Raw genomic sequence first — 16401 nt, 5'->3', positions numbered from 1 at the left:
GATTCATTACCATCCCAGACTGATGCCGTCACTGTCAAAGAAGTGTATCCACATTAAAGAAAACTGTTTTGACATTCAAACTTCACAGGCTGAGACATCATCTTGTCAGAGGTCTCATGTTGTTTATTTAAGCTTTCTCTGTTTCTCTGTTCTCTGTTCTTCTTCACTCTTTGAAAATCAAAAATCCTCAATTAACGCCTTTTGTCCAGCCCTCCTCATTAGACCTCAATCAAAGAAAGTCTCCATCGAGACGATCAGCCGTGCGGAAGGTTGCATTTAAAAGGGTGCGTAAAGGGAGCCATTTACTCCACGCATAAACCTGATCTTCAAGCCTTTAACATAGTCCACTGCCCAATACACAGACTGGTGATCAAGTGTATTGGTGTCTGAGAATCCTTAAGTTTATGAAGTGGGGGGTGTGAATTAAAACTGGACGAGCGCGCGGAGTCGAGTGCAACTAGAAAGAGGGAATTGTTTCACCTAGTTTTGCTCCAAAGTTAGACTAAACTGCTGTTGCAACTTTTAAACGCGTGTTAAATCTATATATATTAGCGAACACAGTCATACATTCTGTTGAATTAGTTCTGGACCTCAGCGTATCTCACTGCTCCAAACAAGGGTCGGAGGCGGGTACTCTGAACTTTTTTTACACCTTTGTAGTAGCTGGCACTCCCTTCACATGATGATTGGCTGCCTGCGCGTTTATAGAGGACGAACGTTCACATTCACTACTGACTTGTCTCTACCTTTCAGTTCTTACGGCTTACTGGAAGAAGCGAATGGATGTGACTAATCGTTTTTCACTCCAGCCTGAAGTCCAGAAACATTCGATTTTCCTTTTAATGTAATTGTAGGATTTTCTCACTAGCTGTGTATTGTCGTCTCTGCGAGCAGTCCGGTGGTTCTCCAACCCTCCCAGGTGGACAGAGATGAGTAGTCCCGATGCGGGTTACGCCAGCGACGATCAGACCCAGGCAAGGTGTGCGATGTCAGTCATGATGCCTGGAATGGGACACTGCCAGTGGGCCGACCCTCTCAGTCCTCTCGGCGAAACCAAAGTGAAAAACGAGCCGTGCGCGTCTAGCTCCGGCGGCCAGAGTCGCGGGAAGAGCGAACCGCGGATCCGACGGCCCATGAACGCGTTTATGGTCTGGGCGAAAGATGAGCGCAAGAGGCTGGCGCAGCAAAACCCGGACCTGCACAACGCAGAACTGAGCAAAATGTTGGGTAAGTACATTTTCGCTTTATTCCAGCAATCTGTTGTGCGCTTATTTGACAGATAACGATGTGTCGTTGGAGATTCGTTTATCCGACCTCTGTGCTGATGCTTTTTAGTTTCATTATGTTGAATTTACTTTGAATGTTTTTTTTCTCTGATAGTTTGTGCTTAAGTTTATATGTTTTTAAAAGTTACTCTGAGAGTTAAGCTCCAGATGTAACCTCAAAAACCTGTCCCTGCCCCCAAAAATGGCAACAGGCTATTTTAGTGGGTATCACCAGGCTGTGTACAGTATCTGCTGACATATCACTGATGTGCACACTCCTCTTGACCTGCAGGGAAATCATGGAAAGCCCTTCCTGTCACAGAAAAGCAGCCTTTTGTGGAAGAGGCCGAGCGACTCCGGGTTCAGCACATGCAGGATCATCCCAACTACAAGTACCGGCCCCGGCGGCGGAAGCAGGTGAAGAGGATTAAGAGGCTGGACTCTGGTTTTCTGGTCCACAGTGTGTCCGATCACCAGGCCCAGTCGATGCCTGGGGATGGCAGAATGTGTGTGGAGAGTCTGGGCCTTGGCTACCATGAGCACGGCTTCCAGGTTCCTCCACAGCCGCCAGGTCTCTACAGGGATGCTCAGGCCCTTGGGGGCCCCTCTTATGAATCTTACAGCCTCCCCACACCTGATACGTCTCCTCTGGACGCTGTAGAGTCAGACTCAATGTTCTTTCCTCCACATTCACAAGAGGACTGTCACATGATGCCTGCATACTCTTACCATTCCCAAGTAGCAGATTTTCAGCCTCAGGAACCCCTCTCCAATCCCCACGGTAATTCCATCCTGCACCGACACCCTGCCTCAGTTCTAGAGCAGCCCCCTCAGCCTGCCGCCCTCCCTCCTTCCTACATGGGATGCCCCAACCCTCTGGCCATGTACTACACCCAGCACTGTAGCCCCAGCCATCCTAAACGGCACCCTGGTGGGGCTGGACAGCTCTCCCCACCTCCCGACTCCCACTCTCACTCTCACTCAGCAGACAACGTGGAGCAGATGCACCACTCCGAGCTGCTGGCCGAGGTGGACCGCAGCGAGTTCGAGCAGTATCTGAGTTCCTCTTCAGCGCGAGCGGACATGACAGGCCTGTCATACGGTCCACATGAGGCTGGCATGCAAGGACCTGAAAGCCTCATATCATCAGTGCTGTCAGACGCCAGCACAGCTGTGTATTACTGTAGCTACAACAACTCCTAACCTCCTGCCTAGCCCTGCTGCAAGGACACGTTATCTGACCTCAAAACTCTGTTGCTAAATTTGAACAAAAATGCTTTAATTTTTATTTTTCACTACTGATACAGGAGGCTGCTGAGATTTTAAATGCAGCTTGAAGAAGACTTTTGTACTGTATCTGTGTTATAACAGTAAAGCCATAGAATATTTTAACCTGAACACTGGTTTTAACTTTTCTCTTCTTCTCTTGCAGGGAGTTAATTTTGTTATGCTAAATATTGTACAGTCACAATTTTGAAATTTATGTATATACTGAATGTGGGGTTTTTTTATACTTTCGCACTTTTCAGAAATAAATTTTTGCAAATATTCTTGTCTTCTCTTGTATTTATTGTTTGTACACTTGGAAATTCATGACATTTGATGAAGCTTTCACGCTGTGGAAGGTAATCTCATAAACTTCATAATAAGGTGTGTTTTGCTTTATAAATCGGTTTTTATTTAGTCGTAAAATAGATTTTAAAATGAAAAAGTTGACATTTTTGATGTGCAAATCCCCTCGCCAGACTTATCCCTTTTTTTTTAAATTAACTTGAGAGTTCATTCGGAGTTCTCTGTTTCATGGTTTGGGTTTGTTTTTCCTCCCTCCGTATGGAGCTGAATGGGCTCCCAGCAGCAGCAGCAGTTGCTCACCTGGAAGCAGGGCAGCAGAGGCCTGTGACCTAGCTTCCTGGCCCGGACAGAGTGGTGGTAATCTCAGTGTCCGCATTACACACGGCGCCTTGTTTTCGCAGCATGGTAGCGGAGTTTATGCTCCGGACATCCTGCCAGTAAATGATTTAGCTTTTTCTGATTAATACTAAAGGCCATTAAATACACCTACACCGAACAATGGTGACACTTTATTAGTGTATTTTCACCACAGAACATGGGGTATATTAAAATCCATATCCTTCAGTTGTGCTTAATAACACTGCGGTGACATCAGGTTTTATTTCTGTGGGTATACTGAATGGCAATGATATATTTATCCGCTAAAGCCCGTCTGTTGCTTCGACATCAATCACACTTATCGGGCAAAAATCTTTAAGAGATCAGACCAAACCTTGAGGATGATTCGTTGTATTTATAACTCAGAGAGAGTCCTGTTTTATAAATAGAGATTTTCCCTATTTTAAAAGGAAGAGGTTCTTCTCAGAGGGGTCAATCACCCTGACCTCAATCCATTTTTAGCGCTTCAGAGGAAACATGTTCCAGAGGTGTATATATTTATGTGCTTTGTTCATGCTGGATGTTTTAAGATATTCTCTTGTGTAGAAGTCACTGTTGGAGGCAAAAATTGTTGGTCTTCCCACGGTCTGATAAATGATGTCAGCTCATCTCAAAGTAAAACAAAAACAAAAACTGAATTACTGTAGCTACAGTTTTATTCTCCAGAATAACTTCTGCAGTGTTTTTGGTTCAAATAAGAATGTCTGACATGTAAAAGGTGTTCTTACGCGTCTTGGCTTCCCATCTGTCACCCAAACAGACTCGTTTGCCTTCGGGCTGTGGCTGAAGAATCCACTGTAATTGGTGTGAATGTGTTTAAATCAGTCTGCAGCTGAGTGGCAGGTTTATCCTCCCTGTTGTTACAGCAAATGGGTGCATAACAACAGGCTCAGGCCTCGATCCCCGAGGCTTCAGCAGTGTGGGTGGGGGTCACCTGCATGGACTCAGGGCAAGGCAGACCCCTGTATTATCTCCACATACTAACTGATTTGGGCTAATTGATGAGGAAGAGCTCAATGAGTGAAATTTGACCATTTGAAATCTGTTGCTCAGGCATGAGAAAGTTGAGGAGAACTATGTTTTGGGGAAAAATAGTTTACTTTATTGTCTGTTTCGTTTATGCTTAATTTAATTCAGTCTAAAACCAACCACCTTGTACTGGCACATATTGTGTGTGATGTCTTTTATCATTGTAACCACTTTTTCGTTTGATTTTTTTAAATTTACAGGTCAAGTACAGTACATGTAAAGATGATAAAAAAGGATATCATATTCAGAAAAATTATTATTACTTGTAAATATAATATGTTTATATGCAAACATACATATAAAACTGCTCATTTTAAACATTTATCAACAGATTTTCTGTTCCACACATGTAAGAAAACAGGCATTTCTTTGATTATAAGCAGTTAGTTTGTATCAAGCAGCAACACCAATAAGTTTCTAGATAAAAGAAAAAAATTCTGTCACAGCAAATGGAGCACATCTCGGGACGAAATCTGGCCTCTCATGGTGCTCCCAATGCTGGTGTAGTGCATCTGTGTGAGTGTGTGTGCGTGCATGTGCACGTGTGCTTGTGTGTCCTGGGGCTTCGCTGCCGGCAGTGTGCAGAGAGCCACACTCAGAGATTACAGCAGCATGGGCGGGCTACATTAACACAGCAGCACTTAATCATGGCACTGCCCTAATCTCATCTCAGGTAGCTGCCTTTCACAAACACAGCGACAAACACAGCTTCATTTACCCACAAAGTCAACTGCTGTTTAATTCAACAATCCAGCAAGATCAGCTGTATTTGATCGACTCAGACACAAACATGGTGAGGTTCAGTGAGAGGGTTTAGTAGCAATTATAGAGTTATCATAATGTCATGACAGCATCGGAGCAGGTTGAATTTACTGAATAAACAATGAATGCACAGCACATATGAGCTGATTCCAGGTGCAAGCAATTATCCTTAATTGATTTCTCTCTCCCTTCTTTATGGCAGTCAGAAACAGAGAGGGCAAACAAAAAGCATGTGTATTTTAGCATGTGTATATATATATATATATATATATATATATATATATATATATATACACATATACATATATGAAATCTATCAAAATATTATACATATTACATATTGGTGCTAATTCAGGATTCCAAGATCATTTTATGGAAGAGCTGAACTAAATCAATAATCATTAATTATATCTTATCATCATATATAACTGACCTATAATCAATAAGAAAAGGTAAAGTTCTAATCTTTAGATCACCATCATCATCTAGTGATGCTATAGATATATTTTTTTAAAACAAGATTTCTAAGGAAAAATGTCTTTGTGGCTCAAGCTTCACAAATATTAAGATTAAATGTGTTTCTCTGTGATAACTTTAAACCTTTTGACGTGCATCTTCCACGTGGTTTTTATGTTGGCTGTGAGAACTTGTAAGACGTTTAAACCATTACCTTTCTTTTTTAAATCCTTCTGAATAATTGACTTACTTTTTTTTCTTTTCAGTGCAGTTCAGACATTGCTTTTTTATGTTATTCTTCTGTTTTTTTTTTAAAAAACGTGCACAAAACAGCACTTAAATCTGTGAAATTTGTTTGGTTTAATCAAAAATGCTAACGTGCAGTTTCAGAGACAAAGATAGAGGCTGCATGGCCCAAACTAATTAAGTCATTGATAGTAGATTGCAAATACAGCATGTGAAACAGCTGCAGGAGAGGGTGTGTCCGTTGTCTAAAGCAGGGCTGGTTGCTCATAATCCCGGGCAAATGCTGTCCCTCTGTGGCCTGATCGCTTTTATGGTCCCTGTCTGTCACACTACGGTCCAGTTGTACTTCACTATATATAGTTTCACAGATACAATCTAAGTTCAGTGTTCAATATTTGACTCAATAGTTTATCTTTCTTCTGATTCCAGTCCTGTTTTGTCACTCACTGGAATAATTAGTTTTTGCCAGTGAATTGAACGGGTAACCACGTTTTTTTTTTTTCTTGCCATGATGTCAACTGATGTGTCAAAATTCACACAGATTTTTCACAAATTAGTATTGTAGCAAGGCTGCAACACAGCGTTATCATAACATGTAACAGCTGTGTGCAGTTCTTTTTCATTTTCTCCTGGAAAACCCGTCACGTCTTCATGTTGAACAGGAACACATTTGATAGGATTGTCAATGTGGAAGAGTGTCAGTTTCTAAACACCATTCTCACAACTAACTATTTTATACATGCACAAAAAAGTGCCCACTTTTATGGGCACATAGAAGACAAAGGTTTTCTTGGTCAATACTCCTCAAGTTTACACATTCATCCAATCAGACAAACGGAAAGTATTGAAAATCAAAGACAGTCTCCAAAAAAAAAAAAAGTTATTAAAACACAGAAAAAAGCCCTGAGGAACACAAACTAAAACAGATAACAACTTGATAACCTTGGTCTAAACTTTGTAGCTGTTTTTAGGAAAACTTTAGGTTTCTAAATCAGATAAGTACAAAACACCCAAAAAACCCATTAATAAACAGTCTGTCCTCCAAAATACAAAGTGTCAGATTTTAATATTTTGTAAAACTGCAGCTATAAAAATCTGTAATAAAGTATTATCATGACGCTTTGAGCATGTCAAACAATAGAGTAAAATAGATATATAAACTGCAATTTATGTAAAGAGTAATTTAAAAGTTATAACTCTAGAAAATAGAATTCAATGGGTGCTTCAAAACAGAGTAAAACATGCAGATATGATTAAGTGTCGTTGCACATATTAGTACAATAAGATGAGAGGAAGCCAGGGTTGACAGGACTGATTGTAGAGTGGTGGACTCGTGCTGGAGACCATTTTTCAAGCTGACGGGTACATTTGTTTCACAGTCAGGAATTGACTCAGGGAGCTGAATCAACTCCAGGCCTCTCCTGATCAGCTCAGCACTCTCTGTTCTTTTGTTTGAATCCCCTCGTGGCATTCGGGACAATTTTTAGCCCGTGTCCAGGCGGGTAGTGAGTATAAGATGACTACATCAGCAGTCAGCTTCCTCTCTGCTGTGTTTTTCTTTGGAAGGCTAAAAGGTGTTGGCGGAATACAACCACACTTTGCTCGTTTTAAGTCTTATGTCCTCTTACAGGATTCCCTGTTGACTCTGGAGCTCCCTTCTGGGGATACAAGTAAGGAAAGTGAGTAACACTGATGAGTAGCAAGGAACACCGCACAATGTGACTAACTGAACATCATTCATGAGTAATTAAAGTCTGAGACTAAAGAGAAAAAACTGAGAGAAAATTCAAAGAAAAGTGACTGCAGCTTCAGAAATTTCATTAAAGGAAAAATTGAAATGACAGTTTTTTCCAATTACAACATATGAAAACTAATATGTACACAGAAAAGTTCAAACTGTTAGCTTGAAAATTCAGTGAATAAATTGTTAAAGTTAAACAGCAGATAGATCGAAAGACTGACAAGTTACAAACTATTTAGATAAAAATAAAAAAGCCAAACCTGAAACAGCTTAAATTCATTATATGAACTGCTGAAATAGTGTGCTAATGGTTTAACAACCAGCCAAAAGGGATTAAACAGCTACATACTGCTGTACAACTGTTTGAAATGGTGAGCTAAAAGTAATGGACACAGTTATAATATACAAAAGCAATAAGATATTTGACAAATTTAATGATAAGGTTAAAAACAGTAGATTAATGATGAAACCACTGAAAAAGCTATACTAAGGTGGCTTCAAAAAGCTAAAAGTAGCTCATTTAAGGATATAAGAATAGTTCTCTGGAACATTTAATCATTTCTAATGGACAAATATTCCTAAAAATGTTGAAAATGAATGAAAAATGTGGCGAAACAGCCAAAAGAGTTCATTTTAAAATGGTTTAAGAAAAAATTTTAAAAATATGGGATGAGAGAAATAGCACAAAATCATGTAAATGGTATAAATGCCTTTATAAGTGTTTGAAATAGACCTCCAATGGATGCTAAAAAATATATGATATCAAACAGATAAGTCGTCAGCTAGGTAAGAATGACTGAAATGGTTGGAACAGACAGATAGCAGTAAGAAGTCAGAGGAAGTAAACAAGTTGGCCGACAAATTGCAAAAGCAGAGTTTATTTTTGCCTTAAAACAGCTCAAAGAAATGAAAGCATACTCAAAACATGTACTAAATCGATTTTTTAAAGCTCTGGACATTTGATCAAAGACTGGATTTCCTGTATTGTCACTGAATTGATTTCATTGCAGTAAAACACTCAGCTGCGGTGCAGAAAAAGATAAATGTGGACCATTGTCTGTTGTTTTTTTAACTTTCTGTCAATCTTTGAATCTTCCATAGAGCACCTGTCCTCACTTCCTTGTTCCGATGACTTCTGTTTGCTTCGTCCATGAAAGATTGGCTGGGAACATCCTCTATACGAGAGGAAGCCATGCTCTGTGAAATTCACACCACTCGCCCCATTTTGGGAATCACCGGTAGGACTTCCTTAAAAAATAAAAATGCATAAAAATATCGTCTAAATAAAGGGGGGTCAGGGCAGAGTGTCATGACCTGGGTCAAGAGCCTTTGTTTTGTCATTGTGTTTTTGTGTGAATGAGTGCTACGTTGTCTACGTGTGTTTGTATGTGTGAGCAGCTGATACATTTCTGCTATTTTCAGGTTCATCGTAGTTTTTGACCACAAACCTCGCTTTGCCTTTTAAGCTGAAAACTGAACTCATTGTCAGTTTTTACTGGTCGTTTCAAATCCTCCAACTTTGGACAAAGTCTTATTTTTAAGAGGGGATCTCTTAAGACTTTTATGTTAAGTAATAATGTTGAGGGCTTCTGTGATGTTGTCTGTTTAAAACAAGGAAATGTCGAGTTTTAAGGGAAATGTGGAAACTTGATTTTGAGTGAGTCAGATCTTTTAAAAATCTTGTTGTATTGTTATATTTTTAGATTAATGTTTTCATAAACTGGAGCACGACAATGTCTAGACACTGTTTGGTGTTTCTTTTTTTCAGTAGAACTATCAGTCTGAGAGCTGTCTCTTACACAGGAAGAGTATTTGTGCTTGTGTTATTGGATTATGAACTTCAAACAAATATCAAACACATCTCCACTGAAACAGCAAACAGTCCACTTCCAGTTCCCCAGGAGTTGACAGTGTGTTCCTACATCTGCAGGTCCTGTCTCCTCTTTTGTGGGCCTGGTCTGTCCTTTCATAAACAAATAGTAAAACAGTCATACTCAGAAGATTTTTACATGTAAAAACGACAAATTCTAAGGGGTGAATTTAAATGTTTTCTTCATTTGAAGTTTAATGGAGTGACTGGGTTCTTTGAAGGAAAAATAAACCCGTTGTAATGTTGATTGCTGCCACCAGGGGTCAGATGTGCACAGGACTACATAAAGCCCTCTGTCAAATCCAACCTTAACCTTGTGTGCGCATGAAAAACAAATCATGAAACTAGTTCTAAATAACTTGACATGTAAATGGAATCTCACATAATTTAACAGTACATAATTGTAATAAAAGGCATTTGTGATTTTGTCACTCTATGTGGAATAAAAACACAGATTAGTTTAAAAGACGTGTTTAGACATATTGCCCAAATTACTGATTTAGAGAGAGAAACAGAAAATCCACTTAACCAGCTAACAAGTTTGGTAAGATTTTATTACTAACGGTTCAAAGTGTGTTGGAAACATTAAACTGCTGTCTTGCTTTTCTAACGGATTGTTACATAAACTGAGAACACTTTATTGATCTACTACATACTTGTCTTTCTTGGGGAGGAAATTTTGCAAATATAACTGAGGAGTGTGTCAGAAAGCAGTAAATGGCTGAGTGATGTGAATTCAAATGTCTGTGGTGCTATGTTACTGTTTCAGTCACATGAAGTCATTTCATGGCTAACATTGTACGGACGCATCAGATGTGGGAAAAAAGCCCGCTCCTGACACTCCAGACTGTGATCACCGCAGTCATTGCGTGAAATTCTGGAGAGTTTGAAGCGGTAAAAGCACGTGACCTGCTGGGAGCCGCATATGGATGCAGGTGAGTTAGTAATCCCTGACATAAATCCTGCCATGGTGACGTAAAGCCTGGTATTTAAAGCTTCAACTAACACCGTCCTGTTGTGTTTGAGTTTTTGTACTACAAACATAGTTACTGTAAATCTACTGCTTACATTAACTGAAATTATATGATTTCATAGTAACACACAAAGATAAGGAGGGAAATCTTCAGGCAGCAAAATGAGTGTGTATGTATATGAGAGTGGCAGGTATATATATCTTGGCTGCTTCTATATATTATGTGATAACATGATACTATGCATGTGATCTAGTGTTTTAAGCAGCTAAAAGCTGGATTTGATTGAGATCCATACCTGTAAAAACAGCATCATGATCTATTTATTCCGACAATGACTGCAGGCCATCTGGATGCTCTGGTTTGAGCAGAAATCTGTCGACAGCTGATGGAGAAGTGGAGTAAAGCTGTGAGAATATTGAATAATTTTTACATCTGACATCATCATTTCCTGGTTTTGTCCTGTTTCCTTGAGTGTTGGTCGTACAGATTGTAAAAATCAGATGGAGGTTGTGGCCATAAAAATATGAACAACTAGAGAATTGTTGTATGGAGTATTGTTCAGACTTCAGTTTGCACAGATAACCAATTTCAGTTTCCCTCTGCGACTGTTATCTCTCCACTTGTTGTTAGAATTGGATGATTTTGAAAATCCATATAAACCCAGATGTTAAACATGCAAAATCCAATGTCTCCAGACTGAGGAAATTCATACAATGAGAATGAACAATTTGAACTTTACTGAAGAATACACTATACAGCTTCACGTACTGTTTACTGTTCCACAACTGATCCTGAAATCTCTCTCAAAGCAGTTGCTCACGAGGGTGAATAAACAGTCACGTTTTTCATGTACAGATCACAAAACAAGTTACAAACCATTTTCATATTAACTTGTGTGAATAGCAAGTATAAACTTGGCAATCCAAACATTAAACTGGAAAGAAAAGTTAAATACAAGCTTGAGCGAATGTACTGTGAAGGATTTGTAATTTAACTGAAAAAAGTATTATGAGCAACTGCAACTCAGCTGCAACCACATAAAAGAACTATGTTGATTGTTTTCTATATCGTAAGCTATGCAACCATAATTTGAGTTTAAGCAGTATTTACCAAGCTTCCAAAATGTTTCAAGTTTTTGTTTTTACTACAGAAGAAGAACTAAAGAAGACTACAGAAAGTAGGTTTATTAAAGAAAGTATCATGGGTACTTTTCACCCCAGTTGAATATTCTTTCATGCGTACAATAGACACTATTTCCACTTAAATTGATGGAGGTAGTAACCTGTTTATGAACCCTGAACATGAGGAACACTGCTCTTTAACAGCCCGCAGAGACAAGTCAAACAGTGGGCGACTCAGATCCACCACATCCCTTTGTTGTCAGGTCGAGAGAAAGTCAAGGCCAGCTCAATAAGTCTTTATCTTGGCTTTGGCCTATGTGTGTGTGTTTAAGTGTGTGTAAGTCAGTCAACGTGTATGAATTAATGAGAGAGGGCAGAAAAAATGACTACGTGCACATTCCTGTGTATATGCCCACTGGTTAAAGTGTGTGTTGTCATTGTAGGTGCACAGCACAGTACATGTGCTGTTTGCAGCGTCTGGAAAGTCCATTTGTGTGGCAGTCAGGATGCCAGTGTCTCACACACGGAGGCTGCTTGTCTCGCCCTCTCCACTCCGCTCTGTCGCTCAGAGACTGACCCTTAATCAGAGGAAGGTTGCCTGATGGGAGCACAAACGGATAAATCACTCCTCACTCAGGGCTGCTATCTGGGTCACGCGTAGCCAGGTTGTCCCGTCAGTCAATTGGCCCTCAGCCACAGGCCCTCCAAAGTTAACAGCCTGATGGTACTGAAAACTTTGGTGAGGAGGGCCCTGCCTGCCACCGTCCCTTGGAGACTAATAGTCCACATTCTCTGCATGTTATGCTTCTGTTGAGAGGCTTGGTTGTTGATATGTTGTATCATCACGGATACCAGAAGCTGATGAGAGAAACATATTTTACAATATCCTTTATTCTCTCCTTATGATAAAATGTCCTCCTTTCCTACAGTCTATAATGAATATATGATCATATTTTTCAGATGGTGTGGCCATTTCATACAGAACTCTTAAGAAAGATCTACATACATAATATTCTGGTGAACTATGGGTTAAATAAAAGAAGAAAAGAAAACGCATTCCTGGGTCTGGGGCTGTTTAAAGCTAAAGAACTTTATTACACATAAAGATGTCAAAATGTGGCTTAAATTGTGGGGAAAGCAGGAAAATTTACTTAAACGTGGCCATTATGCAAAGCCCTGATTATTGTTATCATACATCTATTGCCAACAATTTGTAGTCAGTTGAGGTCAGGGATATTGGAACAATTCATAAAATTTTAATTATATATTAAATTTATTTATAAATTATAAGGTGACAAATGCGCATATACTTACAGTTTCCACATGACATGATATGGGGAAAAAACTGCCTCCAATGCCTTTCCTCCAAGGTTAATAAAAAAAAAGAATTCACCAATTCTATTCACCAGCTCTGTCAATAAAGTGGTAAGATTGAGTATACTTCTACAATTCTCAAAATTCTTCCTCAGTTATATGTAAATATATTTACTCAATAAAGTAGCCATCTGCGATCAATACTAACTAATTAGCCAGAAGCTTGATAAGACAAGCAGAATAAGGAGTATCTCTTCAATACATTATCAGCAATGTATTGCTGGCTCTGATTTAATTTAAGTTCAATTATATTAGCATACAGGCTTTTTGTAAGTTAGCCAGCTAGTAACCTCTGAACATTGAAACAGCTGCAAGCAGCTCATGTAAAAAGAACTTTGTGTGTTTGATTTTTTTCTTTTGCAGACTGAGTTTAATTATTGAAGTTCATTTGAAATCAGCTAAAGAAGCTGCACCAGCAAGTCAGTGGGTCTAAGGTGCTATGTGAGCTAGCTCTCTGGCTAATCATGTTACTCTGAGTTACAAGATTGAGGTGATCAGCTGCTGCATAAACACATGAAAACATAATCAGTGAATTGATTGAATTAATTATACGTTTTAGGTGTGGTAAATTATCAATATAAAGACCTGGTTACACAGTGGTATGTTGAAAAGCTGTAAGTAGAGAAATCTGCAAACCGTTTTGATTTCACTCTCCCTGTTTTTGTCCCTTAATAAAGTAAAGTACCTCAGAAAAATGCTTAAAAACACAGACTACTCATAGATCATTGTCAGTGTTTATCACTGAACAATTAGTACTGTTGAGGGAGGGGGAAAAAATTATGAGAAGAAAAACTAAACTGAAAATAATGGGCTAACAACCTCAAAGCCTCTGAATGTAATTACCAGAAATCATTGTCTGTTTGAGTGCAGTCTAATTGAATAATGGTGATATCAGTGAACGAGTGGGAGTGCAGAGTGATTTACCACACGGTGGAGCGTGCTTATCTCTCTCTCTGTCCCATGCAGGAAACACTGGGATGTCACCAGGCAGATTAAAAGCTTGGCACAGCTGAAATGGAGCGCTCAAAATGGATGGGGTGGGGACCTCTGACTGCTGTGTGAGGGGTTTTGGAGGGGAGTGGACGTTTGGTGGTGTGACCTTATGAGTCCTGTTTGGCAGGCATTCATTCAAAATCTGGGAATTCCACTGGAAGTAAAGAAGGAAAAATAGATGTAACATCATGTAACCTGAATGGAATTTTGAATACTAAGCTTATTTTTGTCTCAAGTTGAGCCAGGCTACATTTTTTAGTTTGTACTTAATGCCCCCCAAAGGAAAAGTGGTATTCAACACGTTTGAGCATATTTAACATTTCTGGAGGATTAAAGCACAGTTTGTTTTGCACTAAAAGTTTAACTGAAATCGTAGCTGTTAGATCGATTGCCTGATTTTTAATTGAAGCAAAAATAGACTTCTTTGGTTCACGATATCACTTCTAATTGAATTTCTGACAGCTGCCATCCCAAGGACCATTTATGAAGGCTAAAATGAGCCGGCTATTTTATTTTAAACGGGCTCCACATCAGAGCAAGATGCTGTTAGTTTCTTTATTGCTGCTGATGTATTTCTTCTGTTTTAAGCGGGAGGTGACAGAAGTTGGCAGAGAATCTGGCTCTTGAATTGAGGCAGACTAAAGAGAGGTGGATGAGAACACAGGGGGACAGATCTGGAGGAGCAGCTGCATAGAGGACGATGGGCCAAATATAGAACGAACAAGGGCCAAAACATATCACACATTTTTTCCCATTAACAGCATAGGTTTGAATCTAACTTGGCGCCAATTAGTTGCAGTATGAGCACAAGAGCTCAAAAATAGAATGCAGCTGAAGTGGCAATACACCCGGAACGTGGAGACAGATATCTCTGTCATAGCGGTGTGTGATTTCACTTGTAATCATGTGAAGGAAATATGAAAGTATTCTTATCAACAGCTGGTTTGTTATAACTGTGATGTGAAAGTTTATGAGTCAAATGGAGCTTCAAACATTTGTTGCCTTTACCTGCCATGATATATCGAGCGCAGAGCTACAGCTAAAGCCTATTTTCAGTGTGGCTCAGGTATGCTTGGCAGGACCTGTGCTGCTCTATCAGTGCAGCCAGCCGTTTTTACCCTCTCGCTTTCAACATTTGCTTCTTTCTTATCTCTGCAGGGGAGGGCTGGAATGAGGGGCATGCAGGCTTCAGGCCTACCTGTTTACGCTGAGGGCTTCCTCCATTGTTCCCCCTCAGTTTCCTTTGCAGGATTTTTCACATTTTTGTCCTTGTTGTTGTTTTGGGAACAGAACATGGGCTTGGATCATGGGAGCCTCCTATGGCATTCCTGAATGTCTGTCTGGTCGGGCTCAGTGGGAATTCTTTCCTACTGCACATATCGACTCTTTCGTACACACCTGAGATATTTTTAAAGCAGTAAACTAAACACTATGACAGAGTGTAATCACTTTATCCTTTTATACTGAGCTGAAACCTGATAACCTTTATATATGCCTTTGATTCCCTGACTTCAGCCCCAGGTTTACTGTGGAATGAAGTCATCTCTTGTACACTAATCCCTTTTACTACAGAAATAGACTTAGTTCACTCTGCTTTTGGTAACTGTTATGCAACTCCTGATAGTTTACGGGTAAGGATATACATGACCACTTAATACCCTGAGTAATACAGTTCAGCCTAATCCAGAAGAGTCTACTACCCTTATAAACTCAGTAGTATTTCTAGAACAAGCACTAATTATTCTGTGTGTTTTTGTAGGGACTATGAATGACTTAATACGTCTGTTTACTATTGTGAGAATGTTATTATCTTATATTTATCTCTATTTTTTGCAATGCAATACAGTATGTGTGCTCAGTTCGTGCAGCAAGAAAGATAATTACTTATTGATAATATAGCATGTTTTCATCATTTAATTAATCATGTCTAAAAGCATGGAGGTGAATGCTTTTTACCCCTGTTACTGAAAACAAGTGCTCTTCTCTGAGGGTCCTGAGAATTGAGAGCCCATTTATCCTAATTACCTAAAGAGGTCCATAATGAGATTACAACCCTGTTTGAATATTACAAGTAGACACCAACTTGCCATCTGCTGTCAGTGTTGACAAAAACCTTTCTCGTGTTTTAGACTGCATATCCTTCTATTTCAGTCTGGAATGAGAGCTCCCCAGTACAAAAACACAACAAGGTCAGAGAATTTTCAATTGTGGTGAGTTTTGCAAGATTTTCCATTACCACTGAATATACATTCCTTGATGAGAATGCATATTTGAATGTGTTACAGATCCATTCTAACATAAAACATGTGATGAAAATAATCAGAGGTCCTGACACCACTTCTTTAGCCAGTTATGACAACTCCATATGCATCTGCGAGACACACTTTCTTGGAGAGGATTTTCAAGCTTTGCACCTGCACCGGAGATTAACTCTGAGCAAAGATTAAGCAAATTAACAATGATGGTGTCTCCTGAAATAAACTCTTACTGTGCAGTTGGCTCAACGGCAGTCATGATGTAGAGCACGGAATAAAATTTCATGGATCGTTGAAAAATATTTGGGACTTTTATAATGCCAAGAAAGGTGAGTTCCTTTTGAAATCATATGGTTTTGTATTCG

General features: G+C 39.4%; 1 protein-coding gene across 1 annotated transcript; it reads left to right on the top strand.

Annotated features, from left to right (window-relative positions):
- Window positions 1-736: 736 nt before the first annotated feature.
- On the top strand, window positions 737-2781 carry sox17 (SRY-box transcription factor 17). Its single transcript, XM_072378792.1, has 2 exons — window positions 737-1227; window positions 1558-2781. The coding sequence occupies exons 1-2, from the start codon at window positions 930-932 to the stop codon at window positions 2466-2468; spliced, it is 1209 nt and encodes a 402-aa protein (XP_072234893.1). The 5' UTR covers window positions 737-929; the 3' UTR covers window positions 2469-2781.
- The last annotated feature ends 13620 nt before the right edge of the window (window positions 2782-16401 follow it).

Source organism: Leuresthes tenuis, unplaced genomic scaffold (genome assembly GCF_036924035.1).
Source record: "Leuresthes tenuis unplaced genomic scaffold, fLeuTen1.0.hap1 SCAF_24, whole genome shotgun sequence".
NCBI classification, from domain to species: domain Eukaryota; kingdom Metazoa; phylum Chordata; class Actinopteri; order Atheriniformes; family Atherinopsidae; genus Leuresthes; species Leuresthes tenuis.
Note: the sequence above shows the minus strand (reverse complement) of the source record. Positions and strands in the feature narration are given on the sequence as shown.